This window comes from Eurytemora carolleeae, unplaced genomic scaffold, assembly GCF_000591075.1.
Source record: "Eurytemora carolleeae unplaced genomic scaffold, Eaff_2.0 scaffold257, whole genome shotgun sequence".
Lineage (NCBI taxonomy): Eukaryota > Metazoa > Arthropoda > Copepoda > Calanoida > Temoridae > Eurytemora > Eurytemora carolleeae.
The window spans coordinates 319,958-338,204 of record NW_019396404.1 but is presented as its reverse complement, the minus strand read 5'-3'; the positions used below and the strand labels follow the sequence as shown (position 1 = coordinate 338,204).

The window sequence follows — 18,247 nt, the reverse complement described above, 5'->3', positions numbered from 1 at the left end:
TTGACCAGCTTATTATGGCTTATTACAGAATTTGAAGTTTAAATATCTTATCTCTACAACATAGGGTTGCAAAGATATAGGGATTGGAAAATCAGAGTTTGAGGCAAAGACTCTATTCCTCTTTGTCCTCAGTGTAAAACTTATATCATATTTTGAAATGATAGATAATAAATCAAGAAAACAGCATTGCTCTTAATTATTTTTATGAAATTTATGTCAATTTTTATTTCTTTAACTTTAGTTTTCAATAAATGCTAAAAATATTTATATATAAAAATTCTTGAGAGCTTTCTTGATAGACCAACTTCCTGTAAGCATTTAACAGTAATAGTTATCATAACAAAGCAAAAACAGAATTAGAAACTATTAATATTTCATTTTATCATATCAATAGAAAATAGACTTTCAGTGTTACATTTTTCTGTGACCATTTATGAGGAATAATGGACAGGAATGTTCAAAGGGATCTTTCCAAAAACCATACCAGAAACTATCAAAGCTATCAAACCAAACCAGAAACTATCAAATCTATCAAACCAATAGTCCTGACGCCTGCATATATCAAGTTAGAAAATAGCAATCCTTCTTCCACAGCTTTACCAATTCAGTTGATATCATACAGTGAAGAACCTGTCAGAAAACCAGTGGTTCAGACATCATTAGAAGTGTCCAAGAATGTAGCAGTTAAATCATTACCTTCAGATGGCCCAAAATTGATATCTCAGAAACTTCAAGTAACGTCAGAGGCTTCAAATAACTCATATGCATCGCAAAAGCTCACAGATGAATTAGGAAGTCTTTCATCCTCTTTTTCATCTTCAAAAAGAAATTTAGTGGAATTCATAACAACTTTGTCACTACAGTCAAAGTTGTCCCAAAGTATGCCAATATTATGGCATGACAGTATCCCAATAGATTCACAAATGCAAGAATCCAACCCAACTGAAAGTTTTTATGTTAAGTCCTCTGTCAAAAAACCTGCCTTTTTAAAACAAAATCTTGCTGCATTTCAAGAAAAAAAACCATATCCATTCCTCCGGCTATTGAATTTGAAATCAAACTCTTCAGAAATGGTTACTCTTACATCTTATAAAAAAACAGCTGTACATTCAAATACTTACAGTGCCGGTGTTATACCTAAAGCTAGAAATACTGTTAGAAGCCTAAAAACTCATAGTCTTGAGTCTATTATGAGTTACAATTTAAAAATGAAAATTTCTGCTTCTGAAATCAGGAGCTTATATCCAGAGCTCTCTGCATTTGAAAAGAGTGGATCTTCTATCAAGTTGAAACAAAACACAAATTCTGTACCTAAGGGTTTAACTATTGAATCTGTGAGTTCCTCTTCAGAAGATGGAAAAAAAATTATAAAAAATGAAGATTTTTTACCAGAAGATTCTAACAACACTGCTGAAACTACACAATCTATTGGAACAAAAAGCATTTCCCAAGTTATTGAAAATTATACTCCAGAGACTAAAAGTGTCTTGTCAGAAGCTGATACACCATCTGTTGAAACAAAAGAGTTTTCTTTGGAACCTAGTAGGAATTCTTATCATAATTTTGAACCTGCAATAAGCAGTTGCAATGAAGAGCTCCCCAATAGAAGATCTGAAAGTGATGAATTTAAGAATAAAAACTTCCGTCCTCATCTGGACAGATTACTCAGTTTCTCCTCTCGCAAGGATTATGAAGAATGGTCCACAAATGAGCAACATCCTTTCAGCTCAGAATCGCCAATTCATGATGAACAACCTGATGATTTCTATCACAAGATTTCCACTCCGTTCTGCAAGCAAGAAAGCATACAATCCATAACAAAGGAATAATGAAAAAATATTAAATTTTTAGCTTGCATTCATACTTTTAATCATTTATCCCTATTCCTGCTGGGTGTGGGGTCAATTTGACCTATCCTCTCCCCCCAGTAGTTTTTTTACATAACTCAAAAAGTATTGGTTTGAGGCTGTTGAAATTTTCTGACTTTTCCTAAATACCCATAGCCTTTTATACTAACCTCCTGAGCTCACTGCCTGAATGAATACTTTTTTCTGTAACAAACTAAATCTTAGTTTTTACCCACATTTAATTGTCAGATTTTGATAATTTTTAGCTTTTTGGAAAGTCTATGACATTAGGAAACGGATTGCACAAGTTTTGCAAAGACAGTTTTGCAATTTATTTGCATACAACCCCACAAAGGAAATGTTCACATTTTTAGTTGTCTTAATTACACATCATCAGGTTATTTAAAATTTTGCAAATATTTTTCATATTTAATATAGCATGGTCAAGGGCTTTTCAAAAATGTATATATTATCAATTTTTAACATTCGTTTTCAAACATCTTTACTATATAACTGGATTTTGCCAAAAAATTTCAACTTTTGCAAATTTGCAATTTTTTGCAGATTCTTAAAGAAGAATGATGTATCATTTGCCATATTTGGTCATAAAACATGGAATTTAGAAGTGGGGTCAAAAAGACCCCCCCCCCCCCACCTTAGTGTATCCTGGTTTTCAAGTACCACAGCAGGGATAGGGTTAAAAAAAAAACAATAATAAAAAGGATTTGGAAAAAAGAAATCAGTGTTAACCTTGAATATCTATATATAAATTTGTCTTGTCTGTCTGGGTGTTTGTTTGTTTGTCTGTCTGTCTGTTTGTATCCAATAAACGTCAAAACGGCTGAACCGATAGGGCCCAAATTTTTTGTGGGACATCTAGGGACCCCAGGGAAGGTTTTTGAATGATCAAAATTTCAAATATTTGTCTCCATCAAAATTTGATCTTCATTAAATTTTTGAAAATTTTGAAAATCCACGAAATTTTTTGTGAAAATCTGCGAATTATTTTTGTTTTGTTTTACGATGTACACAAAGAGAACATGTTCAAAATTAATTTAGAAGATGGGCGCGAAGCGCCCTCTAAGGCTAGTAACTTAAATTTGGCATTTATTCACAAAGGGAAGCATCACTCGAACTTTCAAACAACAACTGGACCAGGAGGCTAAATCGTTTGAAAAAGGAAACATAGTTTTTTGAGTTTTTGAGTTTTGAGGATCAAAGGCTTAAAATTTTTTTTAATTCCACACATTTTGTTTTTATGAAATGCTCAAAAAATATTTGCACTTCGCAGAAATGGCGGGTGCATTAATTCCACTAAATCGTTTGCGATCCAGCAGCAAGAACAAATTGGACTACTCTGGAACAAAAGTAAAAATACTATTTGTTTATCAAGTAAATTGATAATAATAGATCCTTTTTTCAGGAAGAGCGTGCAATCCTTTTTCAAAAACTGCAAAAGTTTTTAAAGGATTTTCTGGATTTAAGCACTCGGTTACCAATTAAATATCTTCAAGATAGAGGTTACATGGAAGACAATTCCTATAGTATTATAAGAGCTATTCTGAAATTTGACAATTTACAGGTATTCTTCAAAATCGAGGAATTTTTGGGAATTCATTGCAAAGCAATGGTGCTGAAATTCCGGAGTTCCTACAGTTATCTATAAGGACAGAGAGTCATGATTTAAAAGATTTATTTATTATTTTTGGAACAATCCCAAGTAAACTTACAGAAGAAATAATGATCCATGATAATGATTTAAGTGTTGACAATAAAAACCAATATTTATATAACTTTTTCAAATTATCAAAATTTTCAAAAATTTTCAAAAATAATTCTGTGATTACTGAAAAAATTTTCTAGAGGCTAAAGTGAGAAATAAAATGGCCACTTCATGTTTCTTCTGTAGAACTTTAGAGTCAAGTAGAAGTTTTATGGAAACTCCACATATTTACAGACAAACAGGAATAGTTAACAGAAAACATCCGATTAATGTTATTAAAGATAAATAAATAAAGAAAAATATATATTTATGGATTAAATATAAGTGCTGTTTTAAAAGTTTAAATTTCAATTTTTTAATCTATTATTCTTAACTTACATTTTGAACTGGATAAACTGTTAGTTTCAATTTTAGGAAACCTGGCAGAAATTCAAAGCCTGAGGTAAGTTTTTAATCTTAAGTTTTTTTTATTTGTTTGATTTTTTTTGTTTTGTCTATCCTTTATTATGATTCACTAAAGTGTTTTTAGTGATTTAAAAAAGGTACAATTTTAAATTCTCCAAAAATTAGTTAAAAATCTGAAACAAAGTAAATGAGTCTGAGCCACAAACTCTGATTTTCTTATCACTATATCTTTGCAACCAAATGTTGTAAACTTTAGATATTTCAAACTATGAATTCTGTTAGATCAAATAGTCTGAGTTTGAAATATCAAAGGTTTACGACATTGGGTTTTAAAGATATTGGGGTTTAAATATTTGAGTTTGTGGCAAAGACTCAATTCCTTTCCCATCAAATTGGATATGTTGAGATGAACCCCCCCCCCCTTGCCTCTGCCCTTCAGTGGAAGTAAAACGACTGACTTTAGAAATAGATTCAGAGTATTAAAAGGTTATTTTAAGCTGATACCATTGTATTTAGGTTTCAACTAGAGGAAGGACAGTGGGATAAACTTATTGGAATAAACAATGTTCACAATCTGACTGGTATCATTAAACTGTTTCTAAGGTTTGTTCAGTATTTTTAACAAAGGCATAATGGTAAACACAGATTTAACAGTTCGGTCCTTGTCCTGGCAAGCTGTTATAAGTAACTTTAAATCACAATTTGACCATAAAACATCATTTTTCGCCTTTTCTCATTTTTACTTTTTTGTCGGCGGGTGAATTTTAAATGCTCCATAACGGTTTCTAGAACCCGTATCTAGCCAGGTACAATTCAGTTTTCACTTAGCTATTAATGTCTAAACCCGGACACAATCTTGTCAGCTATCAATGTCTAAACAGACACCAATGCCTCAACTAGGACACAATCTTGAGCTATCAATGCCTTAACTAGGACATGATCTCGTAAACTATCAATGTCTCAACTAGGAAACAGTCTTGAGCTATCAATACCTCAAATAGGACACGATCTCAAAAACTATCAATGCCTCAACTAGGACACGTTCTTCAACTCATTGGTTTAGACATGATTACTCTCTCGCAGCAATCAAAGTGGAGTTTATCAACTGATGTATTTGAGGTTTATAAGTTACAAGTTAAAGTTAATAGACATAATTACAATTACAAGATAATCAGGTTTAGTATTTACAACACAGTTAAGATAGACCAATTAAGATGTACACCATTATTTATCACATGATTAAGCTTATCATGCTACGGATTAATTTGAAACGCAGTTCAAATTACTAAAGGGTTTTACGTAGAATTTTACAAACGTAGATAGTTAATAATGTACATAGTTCAGATTTACAGAATATTGTGTTACAGAATATTTATAATTACATTCCTACATTTCTACATTCCTACATAAACTTTAAATACCTTTCATAATATTGTTATTATATGAAATCTACTTATTGGCTTTTCTGGTTCAAATTTTGAAATGTTTGCAACTGCAATTGTGTACAGTATTTGTGTGATGCCTTTTAAAAGTTTAAACCCCTTAAAAATTCTTTGTAAACAAACTAAATAATTACCCACAAATCAAATCAAATCAAATCAGACTTTCAGGGACGTCCTAAACACAAAATTGAGATGACTTAACTAAATGAATGATGATGTGAGGACTTACGATTCGTAAACTTTGTTAATTTTTTACATGAAAGTTAAAGAAATCATTGTGGCGGCGTAGTGGCGGAAGACGAAGTTCTGGAGGAGTTTAAAACCGAATATCAAGACGCGGCAAGTTGAGAGTTTCCGGCCACGTCATCTATCTATTTTTACTTTGATATAAATTTCAGTATTTTCAAGTAGTAATAAAGTAATTATTTAAACAGGCGTTTATTAACTTGAGCGTAGCTAAATCATCGGATTAAAAATTCCAGATATTTTATTAAAAAGTTACAACAGACATCCAACGTTATTGCCAGACAGCCAATAACAGATTCTAGTCCCAAGTCTTATTGCAATGATTAGTTTGATCAGAGACAGGTTTCTGTCCTGTGGACGGGTGATTTTGGAAACATTGATATTTATAATGAGCAACTTGAATGTCTTAAGTGATTGATGATTTAACCCAAGTAACAAAAGTAAGGAGTTTCCCCAGATTCTCCAACCGTGGTGACTTGTTTTGAAGAATTTCTAAGGAATTTCTCGAGAATCATTTCCTGTAACTGATTCCTCGTAAAATTCTCGAGAAATCCCCCAGAATAATTCCCCAAGATGAGAGATTTTTGATGGATCACAGTTTTGAGACTCCATTTCGAGAAATTCCTGAGAAATTCTTAGGATTTTGTCACCATGTTTACGGATTTTTAGAGGAATTTATTAAGACAATTAGTTTCGAGAAATTCCTGGGAATTTCTCCAGAACTTCACCCCAAGAAAATCCTGAGAATTTCTCCTGATTGCTTCTTCGGAAAGTCCTGAGAAATTCTTAGGACTTGGTCACCATGTTTACGGATTTTTAGGGAATTAAATAAGAGAATAAATTTTAAGAAATTCCTGAGAATTTCTCTGGAATTTTTCTAAAGAAATTCCTTAGAATTTCTCAGGAATATTTCTCCAGAAATTCATGAGAAATTCTCAGGACTTTATCACAGAATTTTCAAGTTCCGTTTTTCTCCAATAGGTGTCTCTGCAGAGGTTCTCTTCTATTATGCACTGCCCTAACTAAATATTTTTTTCTTTGCATCCTTATTGATAAAAAATTATAATTTACTTTAGTATCATCTTTAAGGCCTAAGTCCTGGTTAGTGAAGTTACTCAGGAATATGCTGAGTATATTTCAAGATATTCCTGAGAAATATTCCACAAATTTTGTCGACATTTTCTCTGGTTTTTCTGCAGAATTCTAACAAGAATTTCCTCGGAATGGGTTACAAGAAATTCCTCGGACCTGGTTCCTCAGAATAGATTACAATCAACCAGGTTATAGTATATAGAGTGATGATGTACGCTAATCCTTTTTTGTACAGGCCATGTTTGTATCATTATGCCATAATCTCTTAATATATTAGTAAACTATCCCAAGTTTACACTTAGGCTAATACACACGGAGAGGTAGCTAAAATCCTACCCCCGGCCCCCTGTTAGAAATCGATCCCAAGTTTATTCCATAGTTTATTTATTTATCTATGGTTTATTCTAAATAGTAATTTTTACATTGTATTTGGTAAAAGAACGCTTTGTCAATTTTTTTCTCATTTGAAATTATTCAATGACAGAAATGACAAACTTGTTTTAATTTTAAGCATAAAAATATAAAGCATTTAAAAATTAATTTTCATTTAAGGTTGAGTTTTACACAGGTAAACATATTCAAACAAACATATTTCATAATACAATTTATAATTGTTACGTTTTACATTTTTTTAAATTGTCTCTTTTCCTGATATTAATGGATTTTTTTTAAATTGTTAATTTTTTTTCAGAAAAAATTATAAAACCAGACACCATATTTCCACCCTCCTTTTCCTTGACCATGTCAGAATATTGACACAAAAATTTCCAAAATATCTTTATAAAATTCCAGGAGGGGGAGAAAATTTCTTTCAATCTTCAATTACCTTCCCCCAGTCCCATATAAAAGAAATTGTTTCTCTTAATTTTCTAAAATCTAGTTACCAATAATATAGCTCAAGCAAGAGTTGATTCCCTTCCCAAACCAAATTATAATCTTATTGTGTGTTACTCATTATAATAGCTAATTACACTCATTCTCACTTCTGATTTATAAAAGAAAGATTAAAGGATAAATGAGATATTCTCATTTTTTCTTTTGAAAATTATATATTTTCAATTGTGGGTTTTCTATTAAAGTGACCTCCTAAGAATAGGATTGATGATGTAAAAGATAAAAATGAAATTTTAAGAATTCAAAACTTTTAAAGATTGAAAAACGATGATATCTTTCTCATCTTTACTCAGATAAAGGTTTTATTGTTGTGAATCTGTCTGATTATTTCTTTAAATTAGACACTATTAACAGTTCATTTTTTGTTTAAGTTTTAAAACTATGAAAGCTCTATACAAAAACATGGGTTCAAGAAACCTGAATATCATCCCTCTTTTTCTCAACCTTCCCCCACCCTCTCCCCCTCCAGCCCCCGTTCCTTTGCTTAAGAAGAATTAGAAGCAAAAAGTTAAATTCAATACTAAAATCTAAAAAGCTTCATTAAATCATTAATTTATCGAATTTTAGAATAAAAATTACTTATCCATAATCCTCTCGAAAAAAAATTAAAATAGTATTTTATTGAGAAACTTATAAAATGTGTTTCACTGCACATTTCAATGGGATTTCAAAGTGGCACACCTTGTTCTACCGTATACGTACAAATGAACTCCAAAGTCCATAGAACAACCATATGTTGGGAATATTTAATCATTCTTAACAACAGAAGAAATAGTTTTAAACTTTAAAACTGTGCAAAATTCTGTTCATTGCTGTGAAGCTCTGGAATAATGGAAACTTAATTTATTGTAGCAAAATCTCAGGCACTGCACCTGGCAGCTAACTCTCTAGTTATCTCACATCTTCAATGCTTCTAAATCTGAAGAATGATTTTAGGTTTCTCTTCCTTCCCTCTACTTAGTCCCGGCTTTCTGGTATTTCCAGCTAGAACGGAACCATACTAAGGATTATGAAGAGTATTTAAACCAGATTAGTTTCTGGATAGTCATTAGTTGAATCCTAGCTTCCAGGCCAACATTATCATGAAGCTTACGGTTAGTTTTATAACCCTAATATTTCTAGGTCTTTCTTCTAAAAACAGTTTCATAATTTGACATTTTTCTATTTTTAAAGCATGATCTTGATCATTCTTGATTGATCATTTAATCTTAGGTTGTGATTGCCGCAACCCTGATCGCCATTGCTTCTGGACACTTTAGAAGTTATGGAAGTTCAGGGTCCTCTGGAAACTCTGGTTGGAGTGGAGGCGGTGGTTTCTCTGGATATAGCAGCGGTCTTAGCAGTGGTGGAGGCCACAGCAGTGGAGGAAGCTTCAGAGGAAACTCCGGAGGGTACAGCAGTGGAGGAAACTCAGGTAGATGGCCCTTAAGCTCCGGAGGACACAGCAGTGGAGGAAGTTTTGGAGGAAGCACTGGAGGGTACAGCAGCGGAGGAAGCTTTGGAGGTGGACACATCAGCGGAGGTAGCTTTGGAGGAAACTTTGGTGGACACAGCAGTGGAGGAAGCTACGGAGGGCACAGCAATGGAGGTGGACACAGTAGTGGAGGTAGCTTTGGAGGAAGCTCCGGTGGACATAGCAGCGGAGGAAGCTTTGGAGGAAGCTCCGGAGGATACAGTAGTGGAGGAAGCTGGCCTTCAAGCTCTGGAGGGCATAGCAGTGGAGGTAGCTTTGGGGGAAGCTCTGGTGGACACATCAGTGGAGGAAGCTTTGGAGGAAGCTCCGGAGGGTACAGCAGTGGTGGAAGCTCAGGTGGATGGCCCTCAATCTCTGGAGGACACAGCAGTGGAGGAAGTTTTGGCGGAAGAGGTGGATCTGTCTGGATATAAAGAGGATTGGATGTTTAAAGAAGAATTTGATTCAACTGTTTAATTTTAGCAATAGTATTAATACTTTAATCCCTCACATTTTCAATAAAGCTGCAGTCTCATCCTTTGGTTTTTATGATGAATATTTGTGCTACAGCCTACACTCTACAGTTTATCCCAATCCCAGATTTTTATATTTTGTGGTTAAATAGGTTGGAATAGGTATTATTTATCTAGTTAGTAATAACAATAATATTCATATACAGTGGTTGGCGATTATATCAATATGATAATGACAACTTTTTGAGTGTTAACAACTTTTTTTTAAATTACAAGTTTACAAGTAATCAAAGAGAAGCTTTTTAATTGACAGCTTCTCTTGACATCTACGTTTTGTGTATCCAAGCTGTTTAACAGCTTACTATAAATAAAAATTTAAAATAGAAAGTCGTCATCAATTGTATTGATATATCGCCCACCATTCTGTTTCGGTAAAATTATTTTACAAAGTTCAATATAATTATAAGTTTAGAAGATTTACAGTTCCCTAATAATATATACAGGGTTAACCAGGAAATAATATCTGTTTCCTAATATTCATGATCCCCTGCAGATGTTAAATTTTTTTTCTCTTTTCAAAATTATCAAATTTACCTACTAAAGACTAATTGTACATTAGAGGTCTAATATGAGACCATAGGAATAATAATACTCTTTTTTAAATGCATAGGATGCATAGATGCATAGTTTATATACATTTTATATATCGTTAACGTCATATATTCATATATACCATGAAGCATAGGATGCATAGATGCATAGACTTATATAAGAAATATATACAAGTTTATATATGGCTGCATAGGATGCATATGATGCATAGATGCATAGACTTGTATAAGAAAATATGTACAAGTTTATATACGGCTGCATAGGATGCATAGGATGCATAGATGCATAGACTTGTTTAAGAAATATATACAAGTTTATATACGGCTGCATAGGATGCATAGATGCATAGACTTGTATAAGAAATATATACAAGTTTATATACTGCTGCATAGGATGCATAGGATGCATAGATTATGCAGCCGTATATAAACTTGTATATTTTTCTTATACAAGTCTATGCATCCTATGCATCTATGGATCCTATGCAGCCGTATATAAACTTGTAAGGTAGAAATCTAAATCTAACCTTGGAATTGTCATATTTCAAGAGTTTCAGGTCATGTTTACAGTCTTATCATACTGATATATATATCGTTGAATTTTAATATTTAATGTTTGTCATAGTTTTAATGTTAAAGGTTTTTAACCTTCATTTTTTTAATTCAGCATTGAAAGTAATATTTAACGTTTGATATATCTTCACTTTTCTCTCTCATCTTAGGTTTTGACTTTTCTCCCCTACCTAGTATGTTATATTTTCTCCCCTACCTTATATTTTATCTTTTCTGCCCTACCTTATATTTTATCTTTTCACCCCCACCTTATATTCTATCTTTTCTCCCCTACCTTATATTTTATCTTTTCTCCCCTACCTTATATTTTATCTTTTCTCCCCTACCTTATATTTTATCTCTTCTCCCCTACCTTATATTCTATCTTTTCTCCCTACCTTATATTTTATCTTTTCTCACCCTACCTTATATTTTATATTTTCTCCCCTACCTTATATTTTATATTTTCTTCCCCACCTTATATTTTATCTTTTCACCCCCACCTTATATTTTATCTTTTCTCCCCCACCTACAACTAGAATTATCAACGTTTAATTTTTTTTAGAGAAGTTGTTGAGCCAACTATACCTTGGGACTTCACTTTAATGATTTGTGAAAATCCAGACAAAATATTGAACAACTTTGCTCAAATGTCTTCAACCTATCTAAACGAATCGCACAGGTATACATTAAACTTTAAATTGGAAAGATGTGTAAGAATAAGATATACAAACTTTAAAGGGAGTGTTTGCGAATAATGAAACTTTTATCTGTTCCTCAGAGCATGTCGTCAATACAAATTCACAGAGATGCATTATATTCCACTTAGATCGTAAATTATTTAATTAGATTTAAATTTAAACATTCAGATATTGCAACCTATATATGTAGAGTAGATTTTAATTCAATGCATTCAAATATAGTTGATATTTCATAATATTTTTGTATGTTTTATGCACGATGTACGTTACACGATGATTTTTTTGGTCGCTAGGGGTCGTTATATAGGTGTCTCTCCCACGACCCACATGGAATCTCTGAAGCATCGAGAGCAGAGACACCTAGCGGCCAAATTATCGTCTTTTAAAGTAGCGTACATAAAACAAACAAACAAATATTATTTATTCAACTATTTAGAAATGAATTGAATTAAATTGAATTCGATGATGATAGGTTGTAATGTCTAGAATAATATTTAAAATTTCATTAAATTATTAACGATCTGAGTGGAATAATGCAAATCTGTTAATTTGACATGGACGCTCTCTCTCCATCTTTCTTCTCTATAGAACGTTTTGAAATATTTTCTTCTTATAGACCCAACAGATCAGCCTATACCCCCTTTCATTTTTCGCGAACACTCCCTTTAATAAACCAGGCTTCGTAAATTTTCCTGTTCTCAGTCTGTGAAAACTATGCATAAACCTTATTTGGGATTATTTTTAAGATTCCTCATAACAAAAGTATTTTCAGAAATGTTCTGAAATTTTTGCTGACACATTTAAACAATGTTATAAAGGTAAGTTTAAGAACCATCTTGTCTTTGTTGTGGATTTAAAGATTTTTGAAATGAAATTATCAAACTCTAAAAAAAATCCTTTTCTAAAAATACCCTTTAGTGTGTGAATGAAATAAAATTAATATTTTTGTATAGTAAAAAATCAAGATATTTTTCAATCTGAAAAGTATATTTTTAGTGTTGACAGGAAAAATACCACTAATTAATTTAAAAGGCAAAGGTTATAGATCTGAAATTAAAGGATGTTACCTGCAGGTCGAATGAATATAGAGTCGCAAATTTAAAAGTGGGTTGGCTTTGTTTATTCAATGTTTTTGTATGTGTAAGGGCAATTACCAAGTATTCAATTGATGTATTTCACAGGATACAGAGTTGAACTTGATGTCTGCCACCTCCCTGGGTATTGTACTTGGCCCCTGCCTATCCTGGCCTGAAACCAGTTCTCCAAAAAAAATACTGGATAATATAAACAAACAAAAGACCAGTCTTGCATTCCTTATTGAGCACACAGCAGAGCTTTATAGAATTTGAATTGCATTTATAATATTTTGTATTTTATTAAGAAATAAATCATATTTTACATTTATTATTTATTATTTATTAAATAAAAATATGCACATATTTAGGAAAACTAATATAAATGGTCACAGAAAAAAATGGGCTGCTACTAAAGTTTAAACTATCGAAGTTAGCATCTCCAAAGCCTCATGTCCTCTGCCTTCAGGCACAAACAGATGATCATGGTAGAATCCTTAACACCCACAATGAGATTTTTCAATTTTTTCAGAATCAATTGTAATTCGTAAAAGCCTTATGAACAAAGAGAATAGAATATATATTAGAGTGGAATTTACTAGAAAAAAGTGTAAAACGGCCATATTGTTGTACTGTTTCCATACTGCAGGTGTACTTCACATATTTGTGTTATATAACCTTTTGGACCCCGGAATATAATTTATAGAAAATCTAAAATTAATGTTAAAAGAAAACCAAATTATGAAATAGGCTGGTTTCATAATTTAGACCAATGATCATTTTACATAGACTCTATGCCTTTCACTTTAAAAACGATGATTTTCTGTTATAACTTTAAATCAAACGATGTTTTTTATTCACCTATTTTATTATAAAGTTTATTTAACAGCTTTAAAAAATTCGAAATTGAAATGAATAGTCTATAGGCAACATACTGTATTAATGTACTTTACTGCACATGATTTGTGAACATTTACATGATTTGTACACTTTGAACTACCTTTCAGGCTGAAAGGGACTGAAAAAGTTCATACCGAGAGATTCTCTAAATTCCCCTCATTCTATTCTCTATGCTTATGAACCTTTCCTGAAGCTGTAAAGAATGATAAATCATCAAAAAACTTCAGTAAATTAACGATGGATCTATACATAGAGGTTACAAAGAGCTAAGTGCAGAAGGCTAAGAAAAGTTCAGAAAGGTGCCATCGTAAGTTTAAAACAGGTTTTAATGGTTTATCTTTCTTAACCACTTCAGGAAAGATTCTGTAAAGCCTGCATAGAACCCAAATTGATCCTGAAAAAATTGGAAGCCCTATACATAGACAATCAACTATGAATAACTTACATTACATATATTCCAAAAAATGACTTATTTTGGGTTTCAATTACAGCGTAGTAAAGGTTGTCTTGTTTATAGGCCGAACTACTTGCTTAGAGCTTAGCTTTGGGTCCGTATGAAGATGAAGGGGTTACATCAATGGAACTATCCAATCTGAGTTTAGCTCCGGGTTTGTATGAGAACTGAGGGGGTAACATCAATAGAACCATCCCTATTCCGAGCTATTGAGCTCACACCGGTAACAAAAGAAAAAGTCTGACCTGAAACCACATTGCATGGAATATTTTTTTCTGCCAACTTTTCCAAGATTTGGGCCAGAAATCCTAGATAATAGATATGGATTTGTTGGTGCTTAAGAAGGTGCATAGGAAATCGATCTATAATCTTTTTGATCTAAAGGCAATCTGATCTAAAAGAATCTGATCTAAGTGGACTTAGATCTAAAAAAAAATTTTAGACCAAATTCCAATTCTTTTGGGAAAATTGTGGAATTTGATCTAAAATTTGGATTTTATATATTTTGAGTCAAAATGTCATTTAAAAATGTTTATTTTTGAAAACAAATATTTTAGATCCAATTCTACATATTACAGATAAAATTCCCAAATTTTGTGCAGAAATTGTATTGGAAGTACAGAATTCTGTATTTAAAAATAGTAGAATTAGGTCTAAAAAATGTATAATTTGATCTAAAATATGAAAATTATCAATTTTAGATTAAAGTCTTCATTTTTTAGATCAGTGTAAACACTTTTTAGATCAAATTCCATATTTTAAGCAAATAAAGTTAAGGATTTGAAGCATAATGGTTATCTGAAATATATATTTTTTGAAAAAAAAATTTTTGATCACATTCAACATATTTTAGATCCAATGACACATATCTTAGATCAAAATCACAACTTTGGCAGAAGAAATTTTATGAAAATCTTCACTTGACAAATTTATAAAAATGAACAGGGAGCTCAAATTTGAAAAAAAATATTTTAGATCAGATTCCACATTTTTTAGATCAAATTCCAAAAATTTTCAGAAAAATGCGGACTTAGATCTAAAAAAATATTTTAGATCAATTTCCACGTCTTTTAGATTAAATTCTCGTTAGATCAGATTGCTCTTAGATGAAATTCCTTTTAGATCAAAAGGTTCATAGATTAGTTTCCCGAACAGGCTTAAGAAAACAATTTAATTAATTTTTGCAAAATATGTGAGATATACTTAGTTTAACACATTTAGATACAAATAAATGATAAATAAATTCAATCTATGAAAAAGATAAATTAGGTAGAGTTATTGAAGACCAGAGAAAGTGAATTTTAGACATGAGGTGTCTTAATTGCATTAATTCTGAGGTAGAAAGTTTCCTTAGCGGATAATAATTGCTAACCAATTGCCTCCAGTTAGGAATAATTGCTTACAAACTGCCTCCAGCAGGGAAAAATTACTTACTAACGGCCTCCATGGTTTGTAATAATTGCTTGCTAACTGCCTCCAGTTGGGAATAATGCCTTACCAAATAGCACCAGGTAGGAATATTTGCTTATCAACAGTCTTCAAGTAGAAATAATTGCTTACCAACTGCCTCTAGGTGGGAATAATTGCTTACCAACTGCCTCCAGGTAGAAATAATTGCTTACCAACAGCCTCCAGGTGGGAATAATTGCTTACCAACTGCCTCCATGTGGGAAGAATTGCTTACGAACTGCCTCCAGGTAGAAATAATTGTTTACCAACTGCCTCCAGGTGGGAATTATTGCTTACCAGCTGCCTCCAGGTGGGATTAATTGCTTACCAACTGCCTCCAGGTGGGAATTATTGCTTACCAACTGCCTCCAGGTAGAAATAATTGCTTACCAACTGCCTCCAGGTAGAAATAATTGCTTACCAACTGCCTCCATATAGGAATAATTGCTTACCAACTGCCTCCAGATAGGAATAATTGCTTACCTACTGCCTCCAGGTAGGAATAATTGCTTACCATCTGCCTCCAGATAGGAATAATTGCTTACCAACGGCCTCCAGGTAGGAATAATTGCTTACCAACTGCCTCCAGGTTTGAATGAATCTTCAAGGTGATCTTCTGACAAGCAAATTCATACTAAATAATTACAATAGTTGTAAAGCTGTAAAATATGTTCAGAACTAGGGCTTGGAAATGTCCCTAATCTAGAAACGACAGTTACAGAAAATTTACAATAAATTTTGTTAAAACTTAACATAATCCTGAAAGTTCAGTTTCTAATTAAAACAACTGGTTATGCATGATGTGCCTGACCACATCTATGACCCCAACTTTTAGATAAAAGAACTATTCTTTGCTTCTACCTGTATTTTGTATATTTTGAGGTCCTCTAAAGGTATTATGTATGTGGTTCCTTCATTCTCTTCAAACTTCATAATACAGCTAAATATGTCTAACATTATGCAGTTCTCATAATATTGTATTTTTCTTAAAATAAGAATATAAAAAATTTTCTTTTTTTTAATAAATGGCCTGAAAATTTTTTGTGTTTAGAAATATTCCATTAAAGTGGTATTTTTGCGGGAAACCCATACCATGAGGAAACTTAATTAAAAAGCTTACTTCTGTTGAATTTGGTCCGACAGAGCTTCTGCCTTAGTACTATAATAATGATATAAGTCAAATCAATTTCACTAAACCTAGAAATTAAGGAAACAAATCTTGGAATTTATGAAACCATATATATACCTATACCTAGAAATGAAGTATAGGTATACATATACCTAGAAATGAAGCATACCTATCTAGAAATGAAGGAAACAAATAACTATACATAGAAATGAAGAAGACGCATTCCTATACCTAGAAATGAAACAAATGCATACCTAATACTTAGAAATGAAGAAGACGCATACCTATACCTAGAAATGAAGTAAACGTATACCTATACCTAGAAATGAAGAAGACGTAAACCTATACCTACAAATGAAACAAATGCATACCTAATACCTATACCTAGAAATGAAGAAGACGCATAACTATACCTAGAAATGAAACAAATGCATACCTTTACCTAGAAATGAAGAAGACGCATACCTATACCTAGAAATGAAACAAATGCATACCTAATACCTAGAAATGAAGAAGACGCATACTTATACCTAGAAATGAAACAAATGCATACCTAATACCTATACCTAGAAATGAAGAAGACGCATACCTATACCTAGAAATGAAACAAATGCATACCTAATACCTAGAAATGAAGAAGACGCATACTTATACCTAGAAATGAAACAAATGCATACCTAATACCAATACCTAGAAATGAAGAAGACGCATACCTATACCTAGAAATGAAACAAATGCATACCTAATACCTAGAAATGAAGAAGACGCATACTTATACCTAGAAATGAAACAAATGCATACCTAATACCAATACCTAGAAATGAAGAAGACGCATACCTATACCTAGAAATGAAACAAATGCATACCTTTACCTACAAATGAAAAAGACGCATATCTATACCTAGAAATGAAGAAGATGCATACCTATAACTAGAAATGAAGAAGATGCATACCTATACCTAGAAATGAAGAAGATGCATACTTTTACCTAGAAATGAAACAAATGCATACCTATACCAAGACATGAAGGAAACGTATACCTATACCTAGAAATGAAGGAAACAAATACCTATGCCAAGAAATGAAGTAAACGTATACCTATATCTAGAAATGAAAGAAACATATACCTATACCTAGACATAAAGTAAACGTATACCCATACCTAGAAATAAATCCATAAACTTGAGAACATAGCTCTGGATTCATCTCTCGAAGCAATTTTTCTAAATAAAAATAGATAGAAATAAAGAACATGTTAAAAAATCCAATTAAAATTACTATACACTAATATTAGAACTGGAAGGCTTACTTAGTCCTTCTATCTGCAGTTATTCTGTCCCGGTTCTATTGGTCGAATCTAATTATAATCTGGAGAGTGTAATTCCCAGAGCCAAAGAAATAGCTTAATCGGTATTTTTAATGTGAAATTTGACAAGCATAAATAAAAATCAAATGAACGTGTCAAAATAAAGAGTAAACCCCTCAAAAACTGGGTTTTAGGGAATTTCCCGAAAATATCAGAGAAATCGCGGAAACAACTCATAAATGTCAATTTTTGGGGGGTTTCTGCTTTTTTTAGACATTTCCGTGGTGACTGGTGTGGCGTTTTCATAGAACCCACTTAAGTATTTCTATAGTGTCGTCTTCCCAATCCATTGTTTTCTGTTTATCACTGTATGATAATTTTTGTCAATAATGTGTTCCTCCAGACTAGTATAAAATATCTGAGCAATCCTTTTATCCTTATTCATCGGCTTTTATTTACCTAAATTCATTTCTCCCGCTTGTGTCATATTTGCCATT

General features: G+C 32.3%; 2 protein-coding genes across 2 annotated transcripts; one reads left to right on the top strand and one right to left on the bottom strand.

Moving 5' to 3' along the window:
- Window positions 1–343: 343 nt before the first annotated feature.
- On the top strand, window positions 344–12,841 carry LOC111702594 (uncharacterized). The gene is made up of 11 exons (XM_023474335.1): window positions 344–1,823; window positions 2,967–3,027; window positions 3,139–3,215; window positions 3,271–3,367; window positions 3,430–3,514; window positions 3,757–3,812; window positions 3,985–4,012; window positions 4,492–4,578; window positions 11,304–11,420; window positions 12,212–12,257; window positions 12,621–12,841. The coding sequence occupies exons 1-11, from the start codon at window positions 444–446 to the stop codon at window positions 12,786–12,788; spliced, it is 2,202 nt and encodes a 733-aa protein (XP_023330103.1). The 5' UTR covers window positions 344–443; the 3' UTR covers window positions 12,789–12,841.
- On the bottom strand, window positions 12,833–18,247 carry LOC111702595 (uncharacterized). The gene is made up of 7 exons (XM_023474336.1): window positions 18,210–18,247; window positions 17,607–17,667; window positions 16,436–16,474; window positions 16,177–16,255; window positions 15,892–15,949; window positions 14,112–14,174; window positions 12,833–13,008 (listed from the first exon to the last, which is right to left on the bottom strand). Exons 1-7 carry the CDS (start codon window positions 18,244–18,246, stop codon window positions 12,932–12,934), a joined length of 414 nt encoding a protein of 137 aa, XP_023330104.1. The 5' UTR covers window position 18,247; the 3' UTR covers window positions 12,833–12,931.

Coding starts and splice junctions, on each gene's coding strand:
- LOC111702594 (XM_023474335.1), top strand. CDS start 444: ATGGACAGGAATGTTCAAAGGGATCTTTCCAAAAACCATACCAGAAAC. Junction 3,216..3,270: donor TGGACTACTCTGGAACAAAA/GTAAAAATACTA, acceptor TCCTTTTTTCAG/GAAGAGCGTGCAATCCTTTT. Junction 4,013..4,491: donor GCAGAAATTCAAAGCCTGAG/GTAAGTTTTTAA, acceptor CATTGTATTTAG/GTTTCAACTAGAGGAAGGAC.
- LOC111702595 (XM_023474336.1), bottom strand. CDS start 18,246: ATGGCAAATATGACACAAGCGGGAGAAATGAATTTAG. Junction 17,668..18,209: donor AGCGGGAGAAATGAATTTAG/GTAAATAAAAGC, acceptor ATTTTTATTTAG/AAAAATTGCTTCGAGAGATG. Junction 16,475..17,606: donor GTTTATGGATTTATTTCTAG/GTATGGGTATAC, acceptor TCATTATTATAG/TACTAAGGCAGAAGCTCTGT.